At 38.6% G+C, this 22,193-nt stretch overlaps 1 protein-coding gene across 1 annotated transcript in view; it reads left to right on the forward strand.

The window, feature by feature from the left end:
• Window positions 1-390: 390 nt before the first annotated feature.
• Window positions 391-22,193, forward strand: part of LOC133572578 (calsyntenin-2-like) — an 839,649-nt gene continuing 817,846 nt past the window's right edge. Inside the window, exon 1 of the mRNA XM_061925391.2 lies at window positions 391-721. Coding sequence (XP_061781375.2) covers window positions 658-721 — 64 coding nt within the window. The 5' untranslated portion in view covers window positions 391-657. The remainder of the gene's footprint in view (window positions 722-22,193) is intronic.

Raw genomic sequence — 22,193 nt, forward strand, 5'->3', positions numbered from 1 at the left:
CTCCATGCAGACCCTCCAGGTCCGCATGGAGCTGGAGGGGGCGTGGCCTCCAGGTTCGCCTGAATTTCGGGAGCTTTTCGGGAGAAAATGTGTCCCGGGAGGTTTTCGGGAGAGGCGCTGAATTTCGGGAGTCTCCCGGAAAATCCGGGAGGGTTGGCAAGTATGCACTAGTGTGCCGCGGCACAGTGGTTGAAAAACACTGCCCTATGGGTTAGGAATGGGATGGCACTTCAAGTTCATATGTGAGTCAAGGCAGGTGGCCAAATACTTTTGGCAATATAGTGTATTTCACTATAACTTCTAAGGGAGGGAAGGGAGGAGGCTGGATGAGAAGGAGGGAGGGATTTGCGAAATCGCTCTCTTCCCTGTGACGTCAGTCGGTCCAGTCCCGGGCTACACCGCCTGCCTGCCCGCTTCAGGTCCCGTCGGAGCAGCAGGAAGCACTCTACTTCACGGAGCACCGCGGATCCCGTGAAGGCACCACGCGGTCCAGTCTTCTCGCACATTCCACCAGCAAGGTGTCCTCACACAACTCGGAAGAGAGTGGGAAGCGGGAGGGAAAAAAGCAAGAGTGTACAAAGAAAGAGAAAGACGGCGAAGAGGAGAGAAAGAGACAAAATAAAGAGCAAAGAAGAAGAGGAGGTGTTCGCCGAGAAGATGCTGACTCCAGCCGGCTTCTTGGCTGCGGTCGTTCTGGGCTTGAGCGCGGCTCACTCCAAAGGTAGGAAATATCGCATAATTTATTTTGAAATGATGTGAAGGGCAACTAAGCCTGTGTGGCGTGAATGCAAATATGTCCTTCTGATGCAGATACATATGATGCTCTGTATTGCTCCTCCCTTTCTCACTTAGTTCACATAATACCAGGGCTCTACGATCTAATGGGAATCAATACACAACAATACAAACGTAAATGTGTTTGTTATCAGTGTAGTTTCCAGGTGGTGGACATCATTCTGCACTGCATGTTACCATCAAAAACACCTCCCATGCAGACCAATCATCATTTTGAAGTACTTCCTAAGCATTATTATATTTCTAAAAACAAGTTTTTAAACAATCAAATCGAGTAGTATTGTGCAGGTTGGCCCATTGAAGTGTTAGTGACATGATGTGGACCTTAATAGCAGAGGTGGGACCAAGTCATTGTTTTGCAAGTCACAAGTAAGTCTCAAGTCTTTGCCCTCAAGTCCGAGTCAAGTCCCGAGTCAAGACAGGCAAGCCCCGAGTCAAGTCCAAAGTCAAGACTGGAAAGTCTCAAGTCAAGTCCTAAGTCCTGCATTTTGAGTTTCGAGTCCTTTCAAGTCCTTTTAACCACAGACTAATATATTAACACAGATTGTGTATGCTTTTCAAATGCTGTATTTATTTATTAAAACAAGTGCATTTTAAATTGCAGGAAAGAAAATTGTGCTGACATTGCACTTTATAATAGCACTATTAACCAGTCATTTTAAACATTAACTCATTCCTTTACAGAACAAACACACTGAAAAATAAAGTGCAAATGTACTTATTTGTACAAAAGTGTTAACATTGAAAAAACATGACATATACGTGAACATAACAAAAAAGTTGTACTTTTTATATGTCAGGGCCCTATGCTGCATTGCATTTGCAAAAGACCAAATTAGCCAAGAGTCTGTCAGTCATTTGTGCATGATGGGGGCGTAGTATGATGCCACCATGGCTGAAAACTCGCTCCACTGGAGCACTGGAGGCAGGCACTGCCAAGACTCTCATGGCCACTCGGAACAGTGAAGGAAGAGTCTTCATGTTCAATGCCCAGAACAAAAGGGGGGAGAGAGTTGTTTTGGGTTGGTGCACTACTTGTAAGTGTATCTTGTGTTTTTTATGTTGATTTAATAAAAAAAAAAAAATATATATATATTTCTTGTGCGGCCCGATACCAATCGATCCACGGACCAGTAGCGGGCCGCGGCCCGGTGGTTGGGGACCACTGAGGTAAACAACCAACAGTATGTCAGAAAGCTAGCTAAAACGGTACACATATTCATAATATAGTATACATTTTAACTGACCTTTATTTTACTATTTTTGTCTTTTTTTAGGTGGCTAAAATACGCGGTGCTGCTGACCGCCGTCTAACGTTACGTGTGATATATTGACTAACGTAACCCTGCTTAAAAAAAATCACTGAACAAAAAGTATGAATAAGGTAGTGAACTGCAACAGATTCCCGTGTTTGCAATAACGTTATAACGTTAGCAGTGAGTTTACAGTCTCACTGATTTAACTACACAGCAAATAAAAGTCACGTTACTTAGCCAATAAACGTTATCTTACATTCAAAACTTACCGTTCTTTGTGCAACTTCAAATGCCGGACGAAGTTGGAAGTTGTTGCCTCTCCATCAGTAATTTTCGAACCGCATGTGTTGCATACTGCAAACCGTTTTGTGTTGACCACCTCGTAATTTTTATACCCAAACAAAATTATTTTAGGTATCATTTTTTGTTCACTGGCGTGTGGTTTGGACATGTCTTCTTCGTTGGTTGTCCTGCAATTTGATTGGATGAATGCTGTGTGATGAAAACAAAGTAGATCTAATTTGATTGGCTGTTGTACTGAGACCACACCAGCTGACACACGCAACGCTGATAGACAAGTACACGATGAAAAATACGGAGCGCTCCCGAATAACTTTTTCATCTTTGGGTTTTGGGGAAAGTAGCAAGTCATGTCAAGTCATGTCAATTCAAAAGGCTCAAGTCCAAGTGAAGTCACAAGTCATTGATGTTAAAGTCTAAGTCGAGTTGCAAGTCTTTTTACATTTTGTCAAGTCGAGTCTAAAGTCATCAAATTCATGACTCGAGTCTGACTCGAGTCCAAGTCATGTGACTCGAGTCCACACCTCTGCTTAATAGTACTTAAGAGTGGTCCTTTTATTTAACAGCAGCTCATCATGTCTTTATTATTGCTCATTATTCTGACAGATATCTTTTTGCATGGCTTGAGCGTTGGCTTGCATTTATTTGTAGCATCTATCTTTCTGAATTCTGTATCGAACTCTATTTGAACCACATATAAACTATTGCAATGTTGTATGGCAGGGGTGCTCACACTTTATCTGCAGGCGAGCTACTTTTCAATTGATCAAGTCGTGGGGATCTACCTCATTCATATATATCATTTATATTTACTTATTTATGAAATATATGCTTTTGTTAACAAGTTAAAGGTGTTTAATGATAATACAAGCATGTTTAACACATATTGTTAATATTGTTAATAAATTAAAGGTGTTTAATGAAAATACAAGTATGTTTAATACATATAGTTAATATTGTTAACAAGTTAAAGGTGTTTAGTGATAATACAAGCATGTTTAACACATATAGTTAATATTGTTAACAACTTAAAGGTGGTTAAAGATAATACAAGCATGTTTAACACATATAGTTAATATTGTTAACAACTTAAAGGTGGTTAAAGATAATACAAGTATGTTTAATACATACAGTTAATATTGTTAACAAGTTAAAGGTGTTTAATGATAATACAAGCATGTTTAACACATATACTTAATATTGTTAATAAGTTAAAGGTGTTTAAAGATAATACAAGCATGTTTAACACATATAGTTAATATTGTTAATAAGTTAAAAGTGTTTAAAGATAATACAAGCATGTTTAACACATATAGATTCCTTTCTTTCATGAAGACAAGAATATAAGTTGGTGTATTACCTGATTCTGATGACTTGCATTGATAGGAATCAGACAGTGGTGCTGATAACGTCCACATTTTCGAATGGAGGAGAAAAAAAGTCCTCCTTTCTGTCCAATTCCGTACTCCTTTGTATACACTTTACAAGAAATACAATGTCGGCAAACTCCGTAGCTTGCTAGCTTGTGCACGCCAGCTTTCTGAGACTCTTATTTTGTTAGCGCAGGCAGGATGAAGCAGAGCTTTTATTGTGCAACTGTGAAGTCGGTCTTTGGAGTTTTGACGACAGGTACGGCGCCAGAGTCTGTTGAAATAAAGTGTTTCTCGCCTTCCTGTCGGTAATTTTAATGAGCTGGCAGCAGCCAGCGTCATCTCAGAAGACCCTCGGGTGCCGTGAATGTCAATCAAGTGACGAAAGTGACGTCATAGTGAAGATTTATGATCGCTCATTTTTAGGACTATTTTTTTAATGCCTGGCTGGTGATCGACTGACACACCATCCGCGATCGACCGGTAGCTCGCGATCGACGTAATGAGCACCCCTGTTGTATGGTGTAACACACAGCCCAGTTATCTTAAAAAACTGGAGATTCTTCAGAAGAAAGTCATACGTGTTGTATCATGGGCAAACTTCAATGCTCCCTCAAATCCTCTTTTTTTATGGGTACAGTCTTCTGAAGCTCACGGAGTGCAACATACTCTACAGTGCTTGTATTATGTATAACGTAGTATATGGATTAAATTCTATACTCTGCCAGCTCATTCCAGTGACCGCTACTTCTCATAGACCAGTGGTTCTTAACCTGGGTTTGATCGAACCCTAGGGGTTCGGTGAGTCGGCCTCAGGGGTTCGGCGGAGGTCAAGACACACCCGACTCATCGTGTGAATACAAACTTCTCCCTATCGGTGTATTACGGATACGGCAACATCTGACTGATTTGCAGGTGTGTAATTTGTTGTGAATTTATGCACTGTGTTGGTTTTGTTCTTTGAACAAGGTGATGTTCATGCACGGTTCATTTTGTGCACCAGTAAAAAAACATGGTAACACTTTAGTATGGGGAACATATTCACCATTAATTAGTTGCTTATTAACATGCAAATTAGTAACATATTGGCTCTTAACTAGTCATTATTAAGTACTTATTAATGCCTTATTCGGCATGGCCTTATTATAACCCTAATTCTCTACCCCTAACCCTAACCAAATAACTCTAAATTAAGTCTTTATTACTTAAGAATATGTTCCCCTAGAGTCCAAATAACTCTAAATTAAGTCGTTGTTACTTAGAATATGTTCCCCATACTAAAGTGTTACCAAAAACATCTAACTTTGTCTTGAATTTTTATTTTTTTTTCACTAAAGAAGGGTTCGGTGAATGCGCATATGAAACTGGTGGGGTTCGGTACCTCCAACAAGGTTAAGAACCACTGTCATGGACGTAACACTAGAAGTAAACTTTTATTAAGAGGGAAAAATCGTCATCTAAAGTGTACAAGCTTTAGTATAGCCTGTAGAGGCCCGGTGATCTGGAATGAGATTGATAGCTTTATAAAATAATCAAAATTCTTTAAACATAAAAGTGTCTTAAACTAAACTTATTGCGACGTTATGCTTAGTAATTTTAACACACCCCTTATGGTTGAGGAATTCACATTAGTCGCATAATTTTGATCTTGACCTCTGTATGTATGATGAGATTATCGCAGAACTTCAAGATGCAACCTTTTAATCACATTTGAATAATATGATATTGAGACTGATTTGGTGGATTCAAAGATTCCTTTTTTATTAAGAAATTAAATTGTAAATGGGTATTTGGTGGGTAGATTTTGAAAAGTATTGTATTCTATTGTATTTTGTATATTATATGATGATGTATATTTTAACTGTGGGTCCCTGTCCATAAGCTGTGTGCTTCTATGGATGACCTTTTTGCAGAACAAACTCTGATATCAACAAAAGAAACAATCATGAAATACAAAACTATGTCTGTCTGTAAATAAATAAATAAATAAATAAAACTCTCTTGACTCAGTGGAATCAATTGGATGAGGAAATCAAACCAAGCAATAACATAATTCAATACAAACAATTACAATAAAAGGAGGACACATAAAATATATTGATTTGTGAATGGAATTAAATATAATACTGTATGTATCCTGTTAGTATACTTAATTTGTCAAGTATTGTATTGATGTCTAAGAAACATGCTCCCTTTCGGATACAGACCATTGTTTATTTTTTAATTATCTTTTAATATTATTATTGTTTTTATGCAGATGAGGATATGGTATTGGTGATGCTTTTTTATTTGGATTGGGTAAGAGGGTTTGTTTTGTTTGAAATAAATCGGACAGTGACAGAAAGTAATCGATAGTTTTATCATAAAATAGTTTTTGTGAGACTGTGGAAAACTATTGTGTGACATTTTAAGAAGGTTTTAAAACCCATTCCGGTTGTGGTTGGATGAAAAAAGCTGTCACATCATTTGAGGTATTATTTAAATAAAGGTTGAATTGATTCTCTGTGATAATTTCTGGCTTTTGTGAGTTTGGATTTTTCTTGAGTTGCAGGTCAAATCAATCATGTGGGCATTTGGGGTCTTTTTAGAACCACAGTAATAATTTAGCTGCCATGTTTGAAAAAAATCTCGGTACAGAGTAGGAATAGGGCCTTTCACATTTGAATTGATACAGTACCAAATACAGGTACCTGAAAATTGATATAGGTGTTGTTTATGTAAAAATAATAATAATAATAATTTAACATTTAACACTGAGCTGTGCTGTCCAGTTGTTATCTTGTTTTCTTACACTTTTGAGTCTCATTTGAAAGTGTTATATAGTAGACTTTGCATGCAGTTGCAATTCCAAGATGTTAGATGGCTGTAGTGCATAGACTATGTTCTGTTGCCTTAACCAGGAAGTAGTCTTTGTCATTAAGTTGAATGTTCCAGCCTTTTCTTTTGTTGAGTCTTACAAAGTGTTTAAACTGTAAGTATTGTACTTATTACACAACCGCTGTTTGATCATAACATGCATCTTAGTTGTAGTTTTGAGTTTGGATGTGTTGAAATCGCCATGTGAACTTGCTAATACTAATGGGTAGCATGTATATTGCAAATCCAATGTAAATTAGCATTGGGGCTAGCACATTTTGAAAAGTGGAACCCTACTGTACTTTTGAGTGCCTTCTCCTTGCATTGTCGGCATGGAAAATTGTAATATTACTTAGAAGAGGCATTGCTTGACTGCTTGTTTCCCGGTCAGGTGTTTGAGTCTGCAACCGTCCGTGTCTTCACAAGCAAGGTATGGAAATATGGCACCGTTTAAATTTGCAGAAATCGGATGCAGCGACGAACTTCGATCAGCACCTCTAAAAGTACCAAATTCGTTAACCATCTCTAATACAGAGTGCCTTAAATTGAGTTTAATTATGTCATCTTATACATGTAACATGCAAATTAAGCATCAATGGGAATTGTCAACACACTGATTTAATATACTGCTGCAATTAGCTAATTAGAATTTCAAAATCTTGCAACAAATAATCCCCACAGCCACAGATATGTGATAATGACACTCAGATGTCATAAATGCGTGCCATACTGTTGGCAGCCTCGCTTCATTGCTGAGCTAATTTTAGGCCTACCAGTGTCCCCCAATGCAGCATATCTGCTCAATTCTCTCATGAGCTTGGCATTGTGCCGTGGGTAAATGTGGCAACAGGTTCTTGCTAATCAACTCCCTGCAGACTGAGCCTGGCTTTTGCACAGAAAAATAATAAGGTGACACCTGTCAGTTTAGTCTGGCTGTACCGGTACACAATGAGTGTGTGAAGCTGTCATCCTTGGTGCCCTGTGACACAGGAAAGAGCCTTCCTGCTGGTGCTCGGACGGCTTCAGTCGCACTTGAATGAAAACATATGGAAGGTTACCTTCTGCAGGCCTTGACCTGGCTCAGGTTCAAGGGTTTGGCCTCATGTGTGCATCCACTGAACAAGTGGCCATAGAATAAAATTGTTATGTTTTGAACCACCATATGCTGCTTTTTATAAAGTGCCAGGCCAACAGCAAGGTCATGTATTCATATAAAGCAAATATAGTCATCCAGAAAGTATTCACAGCGCTTCACTTTTTCCACATTTTTGGTATGTTACAGCCATATTCCAAAATAGAATAAGTTAATTTTCCCCTTAAAATTCTACACACATTGTCATCAATGACAATGTGGAAAGTGTTTTTTTTATTTGTTTAAATTGATCCAAAAAAAAAAAAGAAAGCACATGTATTTGCAGCAATGTGCAGAGACATTCCTGGATGGAAACCAATACTTACCATCCAACCTGATGGAGCTTGAGAGGTGCTGCAGAGAGGAATGGACAAAGAGGAATGGGCAAAACCGCCCAAAGATAGGTGTGCCAAGCTTGTAACATCGTATTCAAAAATAATTGAGGTTGTAACTGCTGCCAAATATGCATCAACAAAGTATTACTACTCAGTGGCCTAGTGGTTAGAGTGTCCGCCCTGAGATCGGTAGGTTGTGAGTTCAAACCCCGGCCGAGTCATACCAAAGACTATAAAAATGGGACCCATTACCTCCCTGCTTGGCACTCAGCATCAAGGGTTGGAATTGGGGGTTAAATCACCAAAATGATTCCCGGGCGCGGCCACCGCTGCTGCCCACTGCTCCCCTCACCTCCCAGGGGGTGATCAAGGGTGATGGGTCAAATGCAGAGAATAATCTCGCCACACCTAGTGTGTGTGTGACAATCATTGGTACTTTAACTTTAACTTTAATTAAACAAAGGCTCTGAATACTTACGTACATGTCATATTTTTTTGTTTTTTAGGTGTAATAAATTTGCATATTATTAAAAAAAAGAAACATTTACATTGTCATTATGGGGTATTGTCTGTAGAATTTTGAGGACAAAAATGAATTTATTCCATTTCGAAATAAGGCTGTAACATAACAAAATGCGGAAAATGTGAAGCACTGTGAATACTTTTTGGACGCACTGTATACTGTACCTTCTTTTTCTGGATTTTAACATTTGGACCCGTGCAAAACCTGAAGACTGTTTGGACAAATAAAATTGATAGGGATGTAACAATTTGTTTTAACAGAGTCTTACACAATTTTGAGGTTGCCGATACAATATTAGTCAATTCAGAACGATAAGATCTGAAACGATTCTATAAGTTAAAATCGATTCAGTAACTTTTTAGCAAAAAACATTGACCGGTGTGACTTTGAAATAAATACTAGATACTGGACACTGAAGATGAAGTTTCCTATATTCCTGTTATTTCTTGTAAGGGAATTAGGTAAAAAGGAATTATGGATACAAACAAGCAAGTAAACAACAATTAATTGCCAATGCATTCAAATCTCATTTGAATGAAGTGCAACTAATACTTCAGATTGAATTAACAAGAGGACACTTTTTCTGCTCTCATTTTCAATATTCAAGAGATTTTCATTAAAAGTAAACCAACATTTTAACAGTATATTTTAGCTGATACTTTTGCTGTTTTTTTTTTTTATTTTTATTTTTTTTACATAAAATGAATACAATATTAATAATAAAAATGAAGTGCAAACAATGTCTCTTCAGGTTGAATTAACAGTAAGTTTACCTGAGAAATTGAATGCAACCAAATATTTTCAGATTAAAGGAGCAGTGGTTTGACCTGCTACTACTCTCATTAAAAAAACAAAACAGTTACAGTTACAGAAGAAAGTCATAACACATGCAACCGCCACAACCCAACAACATAAAGTGACAACACAACAACTATAAGCCAAAACTCAATATAAAGACACACTGATGGACCAAGTTGCTTAAGCGTAAAGTTGCAAACAATGTAGTGAACAAAGTTGGAAAACTAAGTGAAGTGTGAACACTTTTTTCTGTCAGATTTATTTTTTCAGATTTGTTTCCCTACTTTTTAAATAAACCAATAAATACAAATGACAGAGATAATTCATAAGTAGTTTTGCTTGTATTTCATCAAAAACTAGTTGTTTGAAATACCACTGCTATCTCACTCTTATCAAAATTCAAATATGTACAATATTGTTCTTTTTAGAGCAGATATAAATTGTACTTTTTATGCAATAATTTTCAGATAACTAAATGAACAGCCTCCTCTGGGAGGAAATACTTCCGTCTTGAATAAAATGTTGCATTGCATGCAAATAAGTTAACTCCATTAAATCAATAAAGCTACCAATAATCAATAAATAGTAATAAAATCAATCAGATCAATAAAGTGCAAATTTAAAACTTCTATCCCTAATAAAATAATGATTTAACTAAAAATGTGGTATTGTATATTGTATGCAAATATATATTTAAGTAAAACATTGAGAGGACTATAGTTTAGTAGTAAGTGGATAAACACAGGCTTCTCCTTATCCTGTGATCCTTGTTAGTGTGCACTCATGTTAAAGACAATGTACATTTCATTGCACATGTAATCTATCATTATATTGGTCATTGGGGATGGTGTGGCTCGGTTGGTAGAGCGGCTTTGCCAGCAACCTGAGGGTTCCTAGTTTGATCCCCAGCTTCCGCCATCCTAGAACGTCTTTGAGCAAGACACTTCACCCTGTGTTTAGGGCCTCCTGCCATCAATGTGTAAATGTGTGTGTGAACGGGTGAATCTGGAAATAGTGTCAAAGTGCTTTGAGTACCTTGAAGGTGGAAAAGCGCTATACAAGTATAACCAATTTACCATTAAATGCGTTATAATTCAACGAGAATTTTGCAGCAGGACATGTGCGCACAATCTGTCCGATTTGGATGTGCTCCTTTTCTCATCATCCATGCTACCTTGTGTAAATAAGTCTGCCACGGTAAGCTGCTTTTAAGCGAGAGTTTGTTGTTGTGCGGTCTTGTTTGCGTCGTAGAGTGTTGCATTTGATTTCCGCACTCGGGTCGATGCTGTTTCAGATGCAGGAATAGGTTTGTTGTGCTGCTGCCTTTTTCAAAGAGACTTTGCAACATGCAGCCATTTGTTCCACGCCTGTTGCCCCAGTTGACAACACTTTTCCTTTCTTTGGGACAAGCATCTCCCTCTTGTTAGCATTAGCATTAGCCATGTTTTGCTCGGCTTGCGGATCTCCGCTAAGGAAATAGGGGGCGTGTGAGGAGTACAGAAGCTCACAGGGGCAAAAACTATGCAGGGGGAACAAAAGAAAAACTTATTTTTTTTTTTTTTTTTAAATTGTCTGCAACAAAAAACTTGGATATAACGATTCAATTAATAAGTCACCCAGTCCCACTTTATGTTATCTTTTTGTTGTGTTTGTATTTGTTGTGACAAGATAATAATTTATATTTATAATGCAAGTGTTCCCTTTAAAAGCAATACACTTTTATTTCTCATTTGTAGTTTTTACCATTGTAATTGGAAGGTCAATAACTTTTGATAATCCTAAATACAAAATCCAAAACCAGTGAAGTTGGCACATTGTGTAAATCGTAAATAAAAACAGAATGATTTGTAAATCCTTTTCAACTTATATTCAATGGAATGCACTGCAAAGATAAGATATTTAATGTTCGAACTGAGGAACTTAATTTTTTTTTGCAAATAATCATTAACTTAGATTTTAATGGCAGCAACACATTGCAAAAAAGTTGGCACAGGGGCATTTTTACCACTGTGTTACATGGCTTTCCCTTAAACAACACTCAGTAAACGTTTGGGAACTGAAGAGACCAATTTTTGAAGCTTTTCAGGTGGAATTCTTTCCCATTCTCTCACTAAAGTCGGCGGCGTTTCTGGGTGTTGTTGATGAGTGGCTTTGGCTTTGCATAGTAGAGTTTTAACTTGCACTTACAGATGTAGCGACAAACTGTAGTTATTAACAGTGGTTTTCTGAAGTGTTCCTGAGCCCATGTGGTGATATCCTTTACACACTGATGTCGGTTTTTAATGCAGTACCGTCTGAGGGATCGAAAGTCACGGGCATTTCATGTTTGGTTTTCGGCCTTGCTGCTTATGTGCAGTGATTTCTTCAGATTCTCGGAACCTTTTGATGATATTACGGACCGTAGATGGTTAAATTCCTAAATTCCTTGCAATAGCTCATTGAGAAATGTTGTTTCTTAAACTGTTGGACAATTTGTTCACACATTTGTTCACAAAGTGGTGACCCTCGCCCTATCCTTGTTTGTGAATGATGGAGCATTTCATGGAAGCTGCTTTTATACCCAATCATGGCACCCACCTGTGCCCAATTAGCATGTTCACCTGTGGGATGTTCCAAAATAAGTGTTTGATGAGCATTCCTCAACTATCTCAGTCTTGTTTGCCACTTATGCCAGCTTTTTTGAAACGTGTTGCAAGCATCAAATTCCAAATTAGCTAATATTTAGCTAAGTTTACCAGTTCGAACGTTAATTGTCTTGTCTTTGCAGTCTATTCAATTGAATATAGGTTGAAAAGGATTTGCCAATCATTGTATTCTGTTGTTATTTACGATTTACTCAACGTGCAAACTTCACTGGTTTTGGGTTTTGTAAATAAACAAACAAACATAAAAAGGATTCTCTCTGTTAGCTAAAAATTGCACTTCAACAAATATTAAACATCTTGATGTGCAGTTTTTTTTCTACCCAGGTTGAAAACGTTTGTTTTGTTGGTAATTTTTTTGGTTACCATTACTTTCCAACAAATTTTCATTAGTCCATATTGATGGGCTGATCTTGGTCATTCGGTTTGAAGCCAAAATATTCTGACAACGGGATATTTGACTTTGCAATCATCGTGTTTCCTCCTATTTTTTGTTTACTCACAGTGACAAAGATTGTGGATGAAGGACAAGCTCCCTTCATTCACTTACTTCTGCTATTGAACAAACACACTCCGGTGCTGAGAGCGATGGCCTGAGCGAATCTTCTTGCACCATGTCTGGAAGCAAGAAACGAAGAAAACACACGGACATGGTCATTTATTCATGCTGGTAGGATTATGGAGTTAATTTACATTTATTCTTCGAATTTATTGATTATTGGCCCAGGCATATTTTTCGGGTGATCCGGATCATTTCTACTAAGTTACCTTACGTTTAGGTTACTTTTCTATGATCTGCCTCCATTCACAGACAAAGAGAGTGGTTGACAGACAAGAATGTTCCCTTGGTTTATTTAATTCTTCTGGAGATGGTGCTTTTCTGGTTGCCAACAGAGGGTTTTGGATTTTACCGGGATTCCCACAATGCATTGCAGTAGCCATATTAGTAGACTTTGTATTCACGCTCATTGTTGCTGATCATTCATCCAGTGATTCTCATAATGCCGATGACGTGTGTGATTGTCAACTGCCACAATCAAGGTTTGAGAGATATTACTTGCTTTTATCACATTCCTAAGGGCATTTCTGGACAGACGTAAGCGGCTGAAAAGAAGAGAGAACGGCAAAGGCGAGCATGGATTGCTGCAATCAAATGTGACGTGCTATGACGACATTGTGTTTGTTCAGATAATTTCCTTTCAGGTATATAAGACAATTTTGTAAGTAAAAATGAATCCAACATAAATGACAGCCCCACTTTACATTAACTTGATGTCTTTGGTCAAAGAACTTTGTGAGCAGTTGTCTTGATAATGGATACTGTACTCACTTTTCTCGTCTGGACTGCATCCGCCACATAAAACAAAACTGAAGCGACACGAGAACAACCTTCTCCCAATCCTGCTTTACAGTCACAGTGTTCTGAGATGACTTTAGATTAGTTTTCCGTGATTATTCAGGGTGTCAAACTTGGGTCGGATCATTTCTGCCAGTGCATGACTCTGGCCTTGACAACACTATGTCCACCCATCCACAAACAAACGGGCCATAGGCCATAGGCTCTGGGGACGGCGTGCCGTGGTTGGGAGAGTGGCCGTGCCAGTAACCTGAGGGTTGCTGGTTCAATCCCCACCTTCTACCAACCTCGTCATGTCCGCTGTGTCCTTGAGCAAGACACTTCACCCTTGCTCCGGATGGGTCGTGGTTAGGGCTTTGCATGGCAGATAGTGTTAAAGCGCTTTGAGTACCTTGAAGGTAGAAAAGCGCTATACAAGTATAAGCCATTTACCATTATCATTTACTCTTATAAGTCCTTAAAAGTGTAAAATGGACTGGGTTGGAAAATTAGGTATTTCACAAAGTCCGGGTATGAAACCTCAAAGAAGATGTCGCGGTCTCTGCTCCACTCAGACTTGTCGATCTGGTAACGATCCTCACATCCAATTACGGCTGTTTTCTCCTTATTAGGAAGAAGGGACTTCTTATCTAATGAATCACAGTATTTTCTGATCGTATCACAGCCGAAGCAATGTTATTTTCCGCGAATTAGTTCGGATATATTACCTACAGCGCTATCATGAACGACGACGCTTGCCTTTCAATATGGCATTGAGGGATAATTTAGCCAAAAATCGGAAGCCCTCTAAAAAGAAACAGCTGCACCCCACAGTTCCCTCAACCCCAGTGAAAGGGCAACATTGAGAACAAAACAGGATATGGAGGAACACAAAAAGAACAAAATGGGATAAAACATAAATAACTACACAAAAACATCTGTCAGTCATGAGGAATATGACAGTTAGCAAGAAACACGTTGTAGTAAACTACAAACTTTAATCTCCCGCAGGGCTGGGAATCGTTCCCTCAATTCATAGAAATTACAGCCAAAATTGTGTTTTTAATACCGAATGTGGTGACGGGTGCATGCAAGGCAGTTTTACCGATAACTGTTTAAGAGCAGTTACCCGTGTCATTTTCTGTTTAGCCACCGTTTCGTTCCAGGAAAGCAAGGACGTGCAACCTCTTTTAATCACTGTCACCCCGCAGTCATCCTTTTAAAGTCGGCGTGCGTGTCTAAATGTGTGTGTATCCACTTAGTACGCACTTCAGAGTTGTCAGCAATCAGAGCCTCAACTGCTAACGTCCCTCGCTGTGCTTGTGAGTGTGTGTAGGTGTGTGTTTGGCCCCGCACATACGGGAGATTGGCAGACTGCAGCCAACATGTTGACAGCCACTCATGTATGCAAGAAAAGGAGGTGAAGTTGCAATACACTTAATATTGCCCTGCAGATACATTCGGCGACTTAGACGTCGTCACCTGGAGAGACCGTGTCGTCGTTTCGTTCAACGGGAAGACTCATCAGGCATCCAAGCAGAAAGCTCTGTAGAGTTTCTGCCAGTGTTGCCTGGAGCCACACTTTTGTGTAATTCGAAGTAATATAAACTTTGAATTTAGATAGCTCATTATTGACACAGTGTATTTTAATTCAGCTTCCCACTGGTTTTCTTTGAGGTGTAACCGTTTTGCTGCTTCATTATGTCCAGATAAACATAAAGAGAGCATCTCTACCGCCAGTCTACATGTAAACAACTACCAGTTTTAACAAGCTTTGGACTATGACTGTAGTGTGTTGTCTAGTGAAAAGCAGAATTAATTGACATGGATCTTATAGTTTTTCATTTAAATACCATACATTCCGGACTAGGGTTGTACGGTATACGGGTGTCAGTATAGTACCGCGATACTAATGATTCATATTCGGTATTATACCGCCTCTGAAAAGTACCGTTCCACCATTTCCCCCGCGCCCCCGTCATCGTGACGTCGTGTCATTGCTGGTTTTCGAGCAGACGAGCATGTTCGGTAGCGCACAATCACAACGTACTTACAAGCAGACAGTGTGTAGACAGGAAAGGGTGAACGGACGCATTTTGGCTTAAACACTAATGAAAAAGAGGAAGTTATAACACTGAAACGCCCTCAGGAAGAGGTGCTTTAAGACATGGCTAGCTCGTTAGCGGCTTAAGTTCAGCCACAGTCTGCAGTGTTTTAGTTACTTCTAAATCACTAATACTCGCCTCCATGGCGACAAATAAAGTAAGTTTGTTACAGGTATCATCCCTGCAGGACGAGGAATAGCTAAACATGCTTCACTACACACCGTAGCTCACCAGTGTCAAAATGTAAACAAATGCCATGGGTGGATCTACACCTGACATCCACTGTAATGATACCAAAGTACAGGAGCATATCTAGTCGCAGTGTTTCCCTCAGAAAATTTGTTAGTTAGGGGTGGGTGGGTGTAAGGAACAGTGTAACCTGTCGCCATCACGTCTCCAACTCGTCGCTGCCACCACAGCCTGGGGGGGCAATAAACTACAGACTGTGGTGAAGTAGGCCGGCTTCGTCGCGTGAAGAAGCCTACAATTTTTGGTTGTGTTTTCCGCTCCATTTGCTGAATGGCGATATATATATCTTGATATTTTTTACGTTAAGTAAAAACAAAACACAAAACAGTCCTACTTACCTACAGTCCTACTTACCTGAGATACTAAGTATGTCATTATTATGACTTAGTAAGTCAATATTTTGACTTAGTAATTTACTAAGTCAAAATAATGACAAAATAATGACTTAAGTCAAAATAATGACAAAATAATGACTTACTAAGTCAAATTAATAAGCGTTTGCAATAAGCGTTTGAAACAAAGAGTTAAAAGTAGGGCCACATGCTGACATCTGCTCAACTCCATCCATCCATCCATTTTCTACCGCTTGTCCTGTTTGAGGTCGCGGGGGGTGCTGGAGCCTAAATGTTATATTTTTATTAACATGTGATAGCAGGGACCCTGCCATTCAAAACTAGGCTGCTACATTACTATTGATTAATGTAACTATAGCTGAAAAAATAGTACAAAAGCAATAGGAGAGACTATTTATCCCTGAACACCTTTGTGATGCAGTTACATTATTATATAAACTATCAGAGACAGCTTCAGGAAACTCTTCATTTAACATAATGTCCTTTTTTGCTGCTTCAACACAGCTCAAAAAGGTCAAGTGAAATAACTTAGTTGTTAACTGTAGGTCAATAATGCTTGTCTTTCTCTCAGACAGACAGGACTTTGCTGTCCGTTTCATGTGCGGTACACACACACACACACACACACACACACACACACACACACACATACACACACACACACACACACACACATACACACACACACACGTTAGCATGCACGCACGCGCGCACACACACACACCGCACAGTGAGCTAACGTTACGCTAAAAGCTAATTAGCCTTCACCTCAAGGACTGCGAGAGAGCTGAGCTGCCGCTTATGTTTCTAGAACGTCAACGGGCTCATAGTGATGTTACTAGTAAGAGGACTGGGAGGTGTTTATTATAATATGGGGAGAGTCCGCGGCCTTATGCTTACCTGCTTAACACCTATCTGCTCACCCGAACGTCTCTCCTCTCTGCTTGCCTGAGCACTGACTCCATGCGCTCTGAATACGCACTGCTGATTGGCTGTTGTTAAGGCGGCCGCCTTAACAACAAAGCACTGAGGGAAACCCTGAGTCGATACTACTATGATTACGTCGATATTTTTTGGCATCACAACTTCTTCTTTTGTTTTTGTTTTTATTTATATTATGTTTTATAAACTCAGGAAATATGTCCCTGGACACATGAGGACTTTGAATATGACCAATGTATGGTCCTGTAACGACTTGGTATCAGACTGATACCCAAATTTGTGGTATCATCCAAAACTAATCCAAACAACATCCAAACAACAGAATAATAAGTGATTATTACATTTTAACAGAAGTGTAGATAGAACATGTTAAGAGAGAAAGTACACAGATTTTTAACAGTAAATGAACAAGTAGATTAATAATTAATTTTCTACCACTTGTCCTTAATAATTTTGACAAAATAATAGAATGGAAAATGACACAATATGTTACTGCATATGTCAACAAACTAAATTAGGAGCCTTTGTTTGCTTACTTACTAATAAAAGACACATTGTCTTTTATGCTCACTATTTTAAGGACAAACTTGCAATAAGAAACATATGTTTAATGTACCCTAAGATTTTTTGTTAGAATAAAGCCAATAATGCACTTCTTTGTGCATTATCCCCTTTATTTACAAAAGTATCGAAAAGTAATGAAAAGTATCGAAATAATTTTGGTACCGGTACCGGTACCAAAATATTGGTATCAGGGCAACACTACTTTTTCTTTTGCTTTGAACCCTGCAGCTTATAAAACGATGCGACTAATTTATGGATGTTTCCCCGTTAATAGCCATAGTACAAATAGATTTCATTAAACACAAGCAAATACACTAAAAAGGTGTGTTATTGTTTGTGCTATGGCGCCATCTTTTGGACGAGTTCGCTCACTGCAGGTGCTGCGGGTTGAACATCTACAGCATTTCCTTCTGTTTAGTGCTTTGAAGCGGAAGTACAAGTGCCGTTCTGTCTTCTAATCGTCCATAGCGTTATTACCTGCATAGATTTCTGACGCATTACTCCAAGCAATGTAGTTTTACAACGTAACTATAACTTACTAAACCGTAAAATGTGTGATGTCTGTAGGAGCGTTTTCATGCATATTTGTACGTGCTATCGTAATGTAATGACGCTAGCGTTGTTAGCATGAGCTAATATGCTGACACGTTTTCAAGTGTCTGTCTTAGCATTATCAATTTACAATGGCATTCTTTTTGTATTGTTTTAGTTTCACATATTCCTAAGTAAATTGACCAAAACATCACATTGGAGTTATTAAGTCTGTTTATCTGATTGGAGAGCGAGCTTCCACCTTGAGTGGGTCCATGACAATGACTTTTGTTTTGTGTGATCAGCCGTTTTACTGCCGTGTTAGAGTCACCGTTTGGAAACATTTAAGGTATGTAAATAAACATTTACAAAATCTTTCTGTGTAAATAAGTAATTTCACATCATATACATATATCTGCGGCTGATAGTCCGGTGAGGTTAACACATGAAAACATATTTGTTTCTTCTAAAAGTTAGTGGTTGGGGCTTTTATATTGGTGCACTTTATTGCCCAGAAAATACAATACATTACATGACTTCTATGTGTGTGTACAATATGTGTTGAACCTAGTGTATTTTGGAGCATATGGAAAAGAGGGTGGCATCACGGCGCAATCATCTTTCCTCATTGGAAAGTGTACTACAGGGGTACATCATAAATCCTCCAACAAGGCTGTGTCACAAGATGTGGGCCAAATCCTTTGCAGCCAGACAGGCCAGGCTTTGCGATATGGAGGAACATCACAGATATTTAATAACGCAGCTTTGCCCTACGCTTTCTAAGCTCTACTCATCATGCTACTGCCGCATGCCGTTTGAGTAGCCGAAGGGCTTGATGGTTGCCGTGATGGAAGGAGGCCAAGCCACTGATCCAAGGCCAGTTTCACAGACGTCCTCGATAAACAGTGGAGGGAAAAAGTGAGCTATGAAGATGATACATGGCGTCATGAGAATGAGTTTGGAATCAAAGGCACAGGACCAAATCCACTCTCAGTATGTTTATATGCGCTAAAAATGAATCACTGTATGAAATCGGTTGAAAGCAATGATAATATAATATTGCAATATGAATAAAGGAAGAAAAACTACTACAGTTTACGTGCATCACACCAATTACTACAGTGTAATCGCACCAAAATAAAATCCTTTTAATTCAGATTCAGTGGGAATTTGTTTCTCTGCAACTTATTTTGCTAGTTTATTGTAACCACACGCAGTGATGGAGGATCCTCAATCAGAAAAAAAAAATGACATTTGCTATTTTTTTTATTTAGGGCTGAAGTTGATTAAGAGATATGGAAAAAGTACAAACAATTATGAATACAGAATTTTTTTATACGCTTTTAACTCTTTTACACTTTCTGTTTTTTAACTTGGCTACTATTATCCCAGAGTTTCATTGCTATGTGAAATGACTTTATCAAAACATATTGAAATTGAACATGAAAAAAACGCTCTTGGGAAAAAATATATTTTTTGGATTAACACAACCAAAATCATGCAAACATTTACTTGAAAGGACGAAAAAGTACCCAATATATAGTAGGAAGGGAATTCATATGGCCCTATTTGTTGCAGTTTACCTGACACATGAAATGCAATGTACCCTATCCACTTTAGCTGCCAAATGGCATTAGAGTGTTCATTGTATTAAAATGTGTTTTGTGGCAATTCCAACAATGACCATAGCATTAGTTGCTATGCAAAGTGACACTTTCCATCATTTTCAGCAGACTGCATTGTAAAATGATTAACCCCCCTCTTCTTTTCATGGGAGATTCACCAAGTAATGGGGCCATATGAATCCCTTTCCTACTGTACTCTGAGGTTTAATGCAGTTTGCTCATTAAGATGATAACAAGAATAAGAAGGACAGAATTACCGTATTTTTCGGAGTATAAGTCGCACCGGAGTATAAGTCGCACCTGCCGAAAATGCATAATATCCATCGATCCATCCATTTTCTACCGCTTATTCTCTTCGGGGTTGCGGGGGGTGCTGGAGCCTATCTCAGCTGCAATCGGGCGGAAGGCGACGTACACCCTGGACAAGTCGCCACCTCATCACAGGGCCAACACAGATAGACAGACAACTTTCACACTCACATTCACACACTAGGGCCAATTTAGTGTTGCCAATCAACCTATCCCCAGGTGCATGTTTTTGGAGGTGGGAGGAAGCCGGAGTACCCGGAGGGAACCCACGCAGTCACGGGGAGAACATGCAAACTCCACACAGAAAGATCCCGAGCCCGGGATTGAACGTAATGCTTAATAAAGAGTAGAAAAAAACATATATAAGTCGTCCTAAATTCCTCAAACATCAGTTTGGCTATCGATTTATGTCTAAAAACAGAAACCAAAAAAAACTAAAACTGTCAATCCAAGTCGCATTTTTTGGGGAAATTTATTTGATAAAACCCATCACCAAGAATAGACATTTGAAAGGCAATTTAAAATAAATAAAGAATAGTGAACAACAGGCTGAATAAGTGTACGTTATATGAGGCATAAATAACCAACTGGTATGTTAACGTAACATATTATGGTAAGAGTCATTCAAATAACTATAACATATAGAACATGCTATACGTTTACCAAACAATCTGTCACTCCTAATCGCTAAATCCCATGAAATCTTATACGTCTAGTCTCTTACGTGAATGGGCTAAATAATATAATTTGATATTTTACGGTGGTAATGTGTTAATAATTTCACACATAAGTCGCTTCTGAGTATAAGTCGCACCCCCGGCCAAACTATGAAAAAAACTGCGACTTATAGTCCGAAAAATACGGTATTCACTTTCATAAAATGTTATCATTTATATATATATATTTTTAGATACAATTTTTGGTCTTACCTTTTATTAGTACCTTAAGTATACTCTAGAAAAAACCCAATTTATTATCAGCAGAGCATTAAAATATATTTCTTGCATTACTTCTTGCTGACTCATTAACGCTAGCACTGCTGTTAGTGTTTTTTCAATACAGTAGAAATAAAAACAACAGAGCAAGATTTGTCTATGAGAAAAGGCAGTAGCAATAAGCACCTGCTAGCTCACATATGCCACCCTCCTTATGGTGAATCATAGTACTACACATTGCCTATCGTTATATTACTTTATTTTATAGTCTGATAAGCAATGATAATGATGTCAAACTTACATTAAATGCATTACACAGGATGTAGATTCTACACTGTAGAAAATCATGGTGTAAAAACATTTCTGCATTCATCATATTGGCAACATGCTGACAAACAAATAGCCACATCCTCAGCCAGCAGCGCTGAGTGATGACGGCTGAGGAGAACTCAATTCCCCTTTAAGCTGGCTTGCACACTTAAGCAGAGAGAAAATACTTGCCTCTCACTCGTTTTGTTTCTACCCTGTATTCGTCCAGTACACTCAGGACAAGTAGCACTGCACAAAAACTGGTAAGTTTGCTCGCACACTAATCAGCCAGAGAAGCCTAGCGACATCCTAATGTCAACTTTCTGCACTGTAAGTGACTAGAACATGTGAAAATGTTGTGATTATTATATATTTATATTCAATCAATGTTATTGTTATTTGTTTGAATTTTTTTCATCATGACAAGTGCGGCCTTGTCTGCTTTTAAAGGGGAACATTATCACAATTTCAGAAGGGTTAAAACCATTAAAAATCAGTTCCCAGTGGCTTATTTTATTTTTCTAAGTTTTTTTCAAAATTTTACCCATCACGCAATATCCCTAAAAAAAGCTTCAAAGTGCCTGATTTTAACCATCGTTATATACAACCGTCCATTTTCCTGTGACGTCACATAGTGATGCCGATACAAACAAACATGGCGGATAGAACAGCAAATTATAGCGACATTAGCTCGGATTCAGACTCGGATTTCAGCGGTTTAAGCGATTCAACAGATTACGCATGTATTGAAACGGATGGTTGTAGTGTGGAGGCAGGTAGCGAAAACGAAATTGAAGAAGAAACTGAAGCTATTAAGCCATATCGGTTTGAACCGTATGCAAGCGAAACCGACGAAAACGACACGACAGCCAGCGACACGGGAGAAAGCAAAGGACAAATTTGGCGATCGCCTTCTAACCAACGATTG

This window comes from Nerophis lumbriciformis, linkage group LG30 (genome assembly GCF_033978685.3).
Source record: "Nerophis lumbriciformis linkage group LG30, RoL_Nlum_v2.1, whole genome shotgun sequence".
In the NCBI taxonomy this organism is placed as follows: domain Eukaryota; kingdom Metazoa; phylum Chordata; class Actinopteri; order Syngnathiformes; family Syngnathidae; genus Nerophis; species Nerophis lumbriciformis.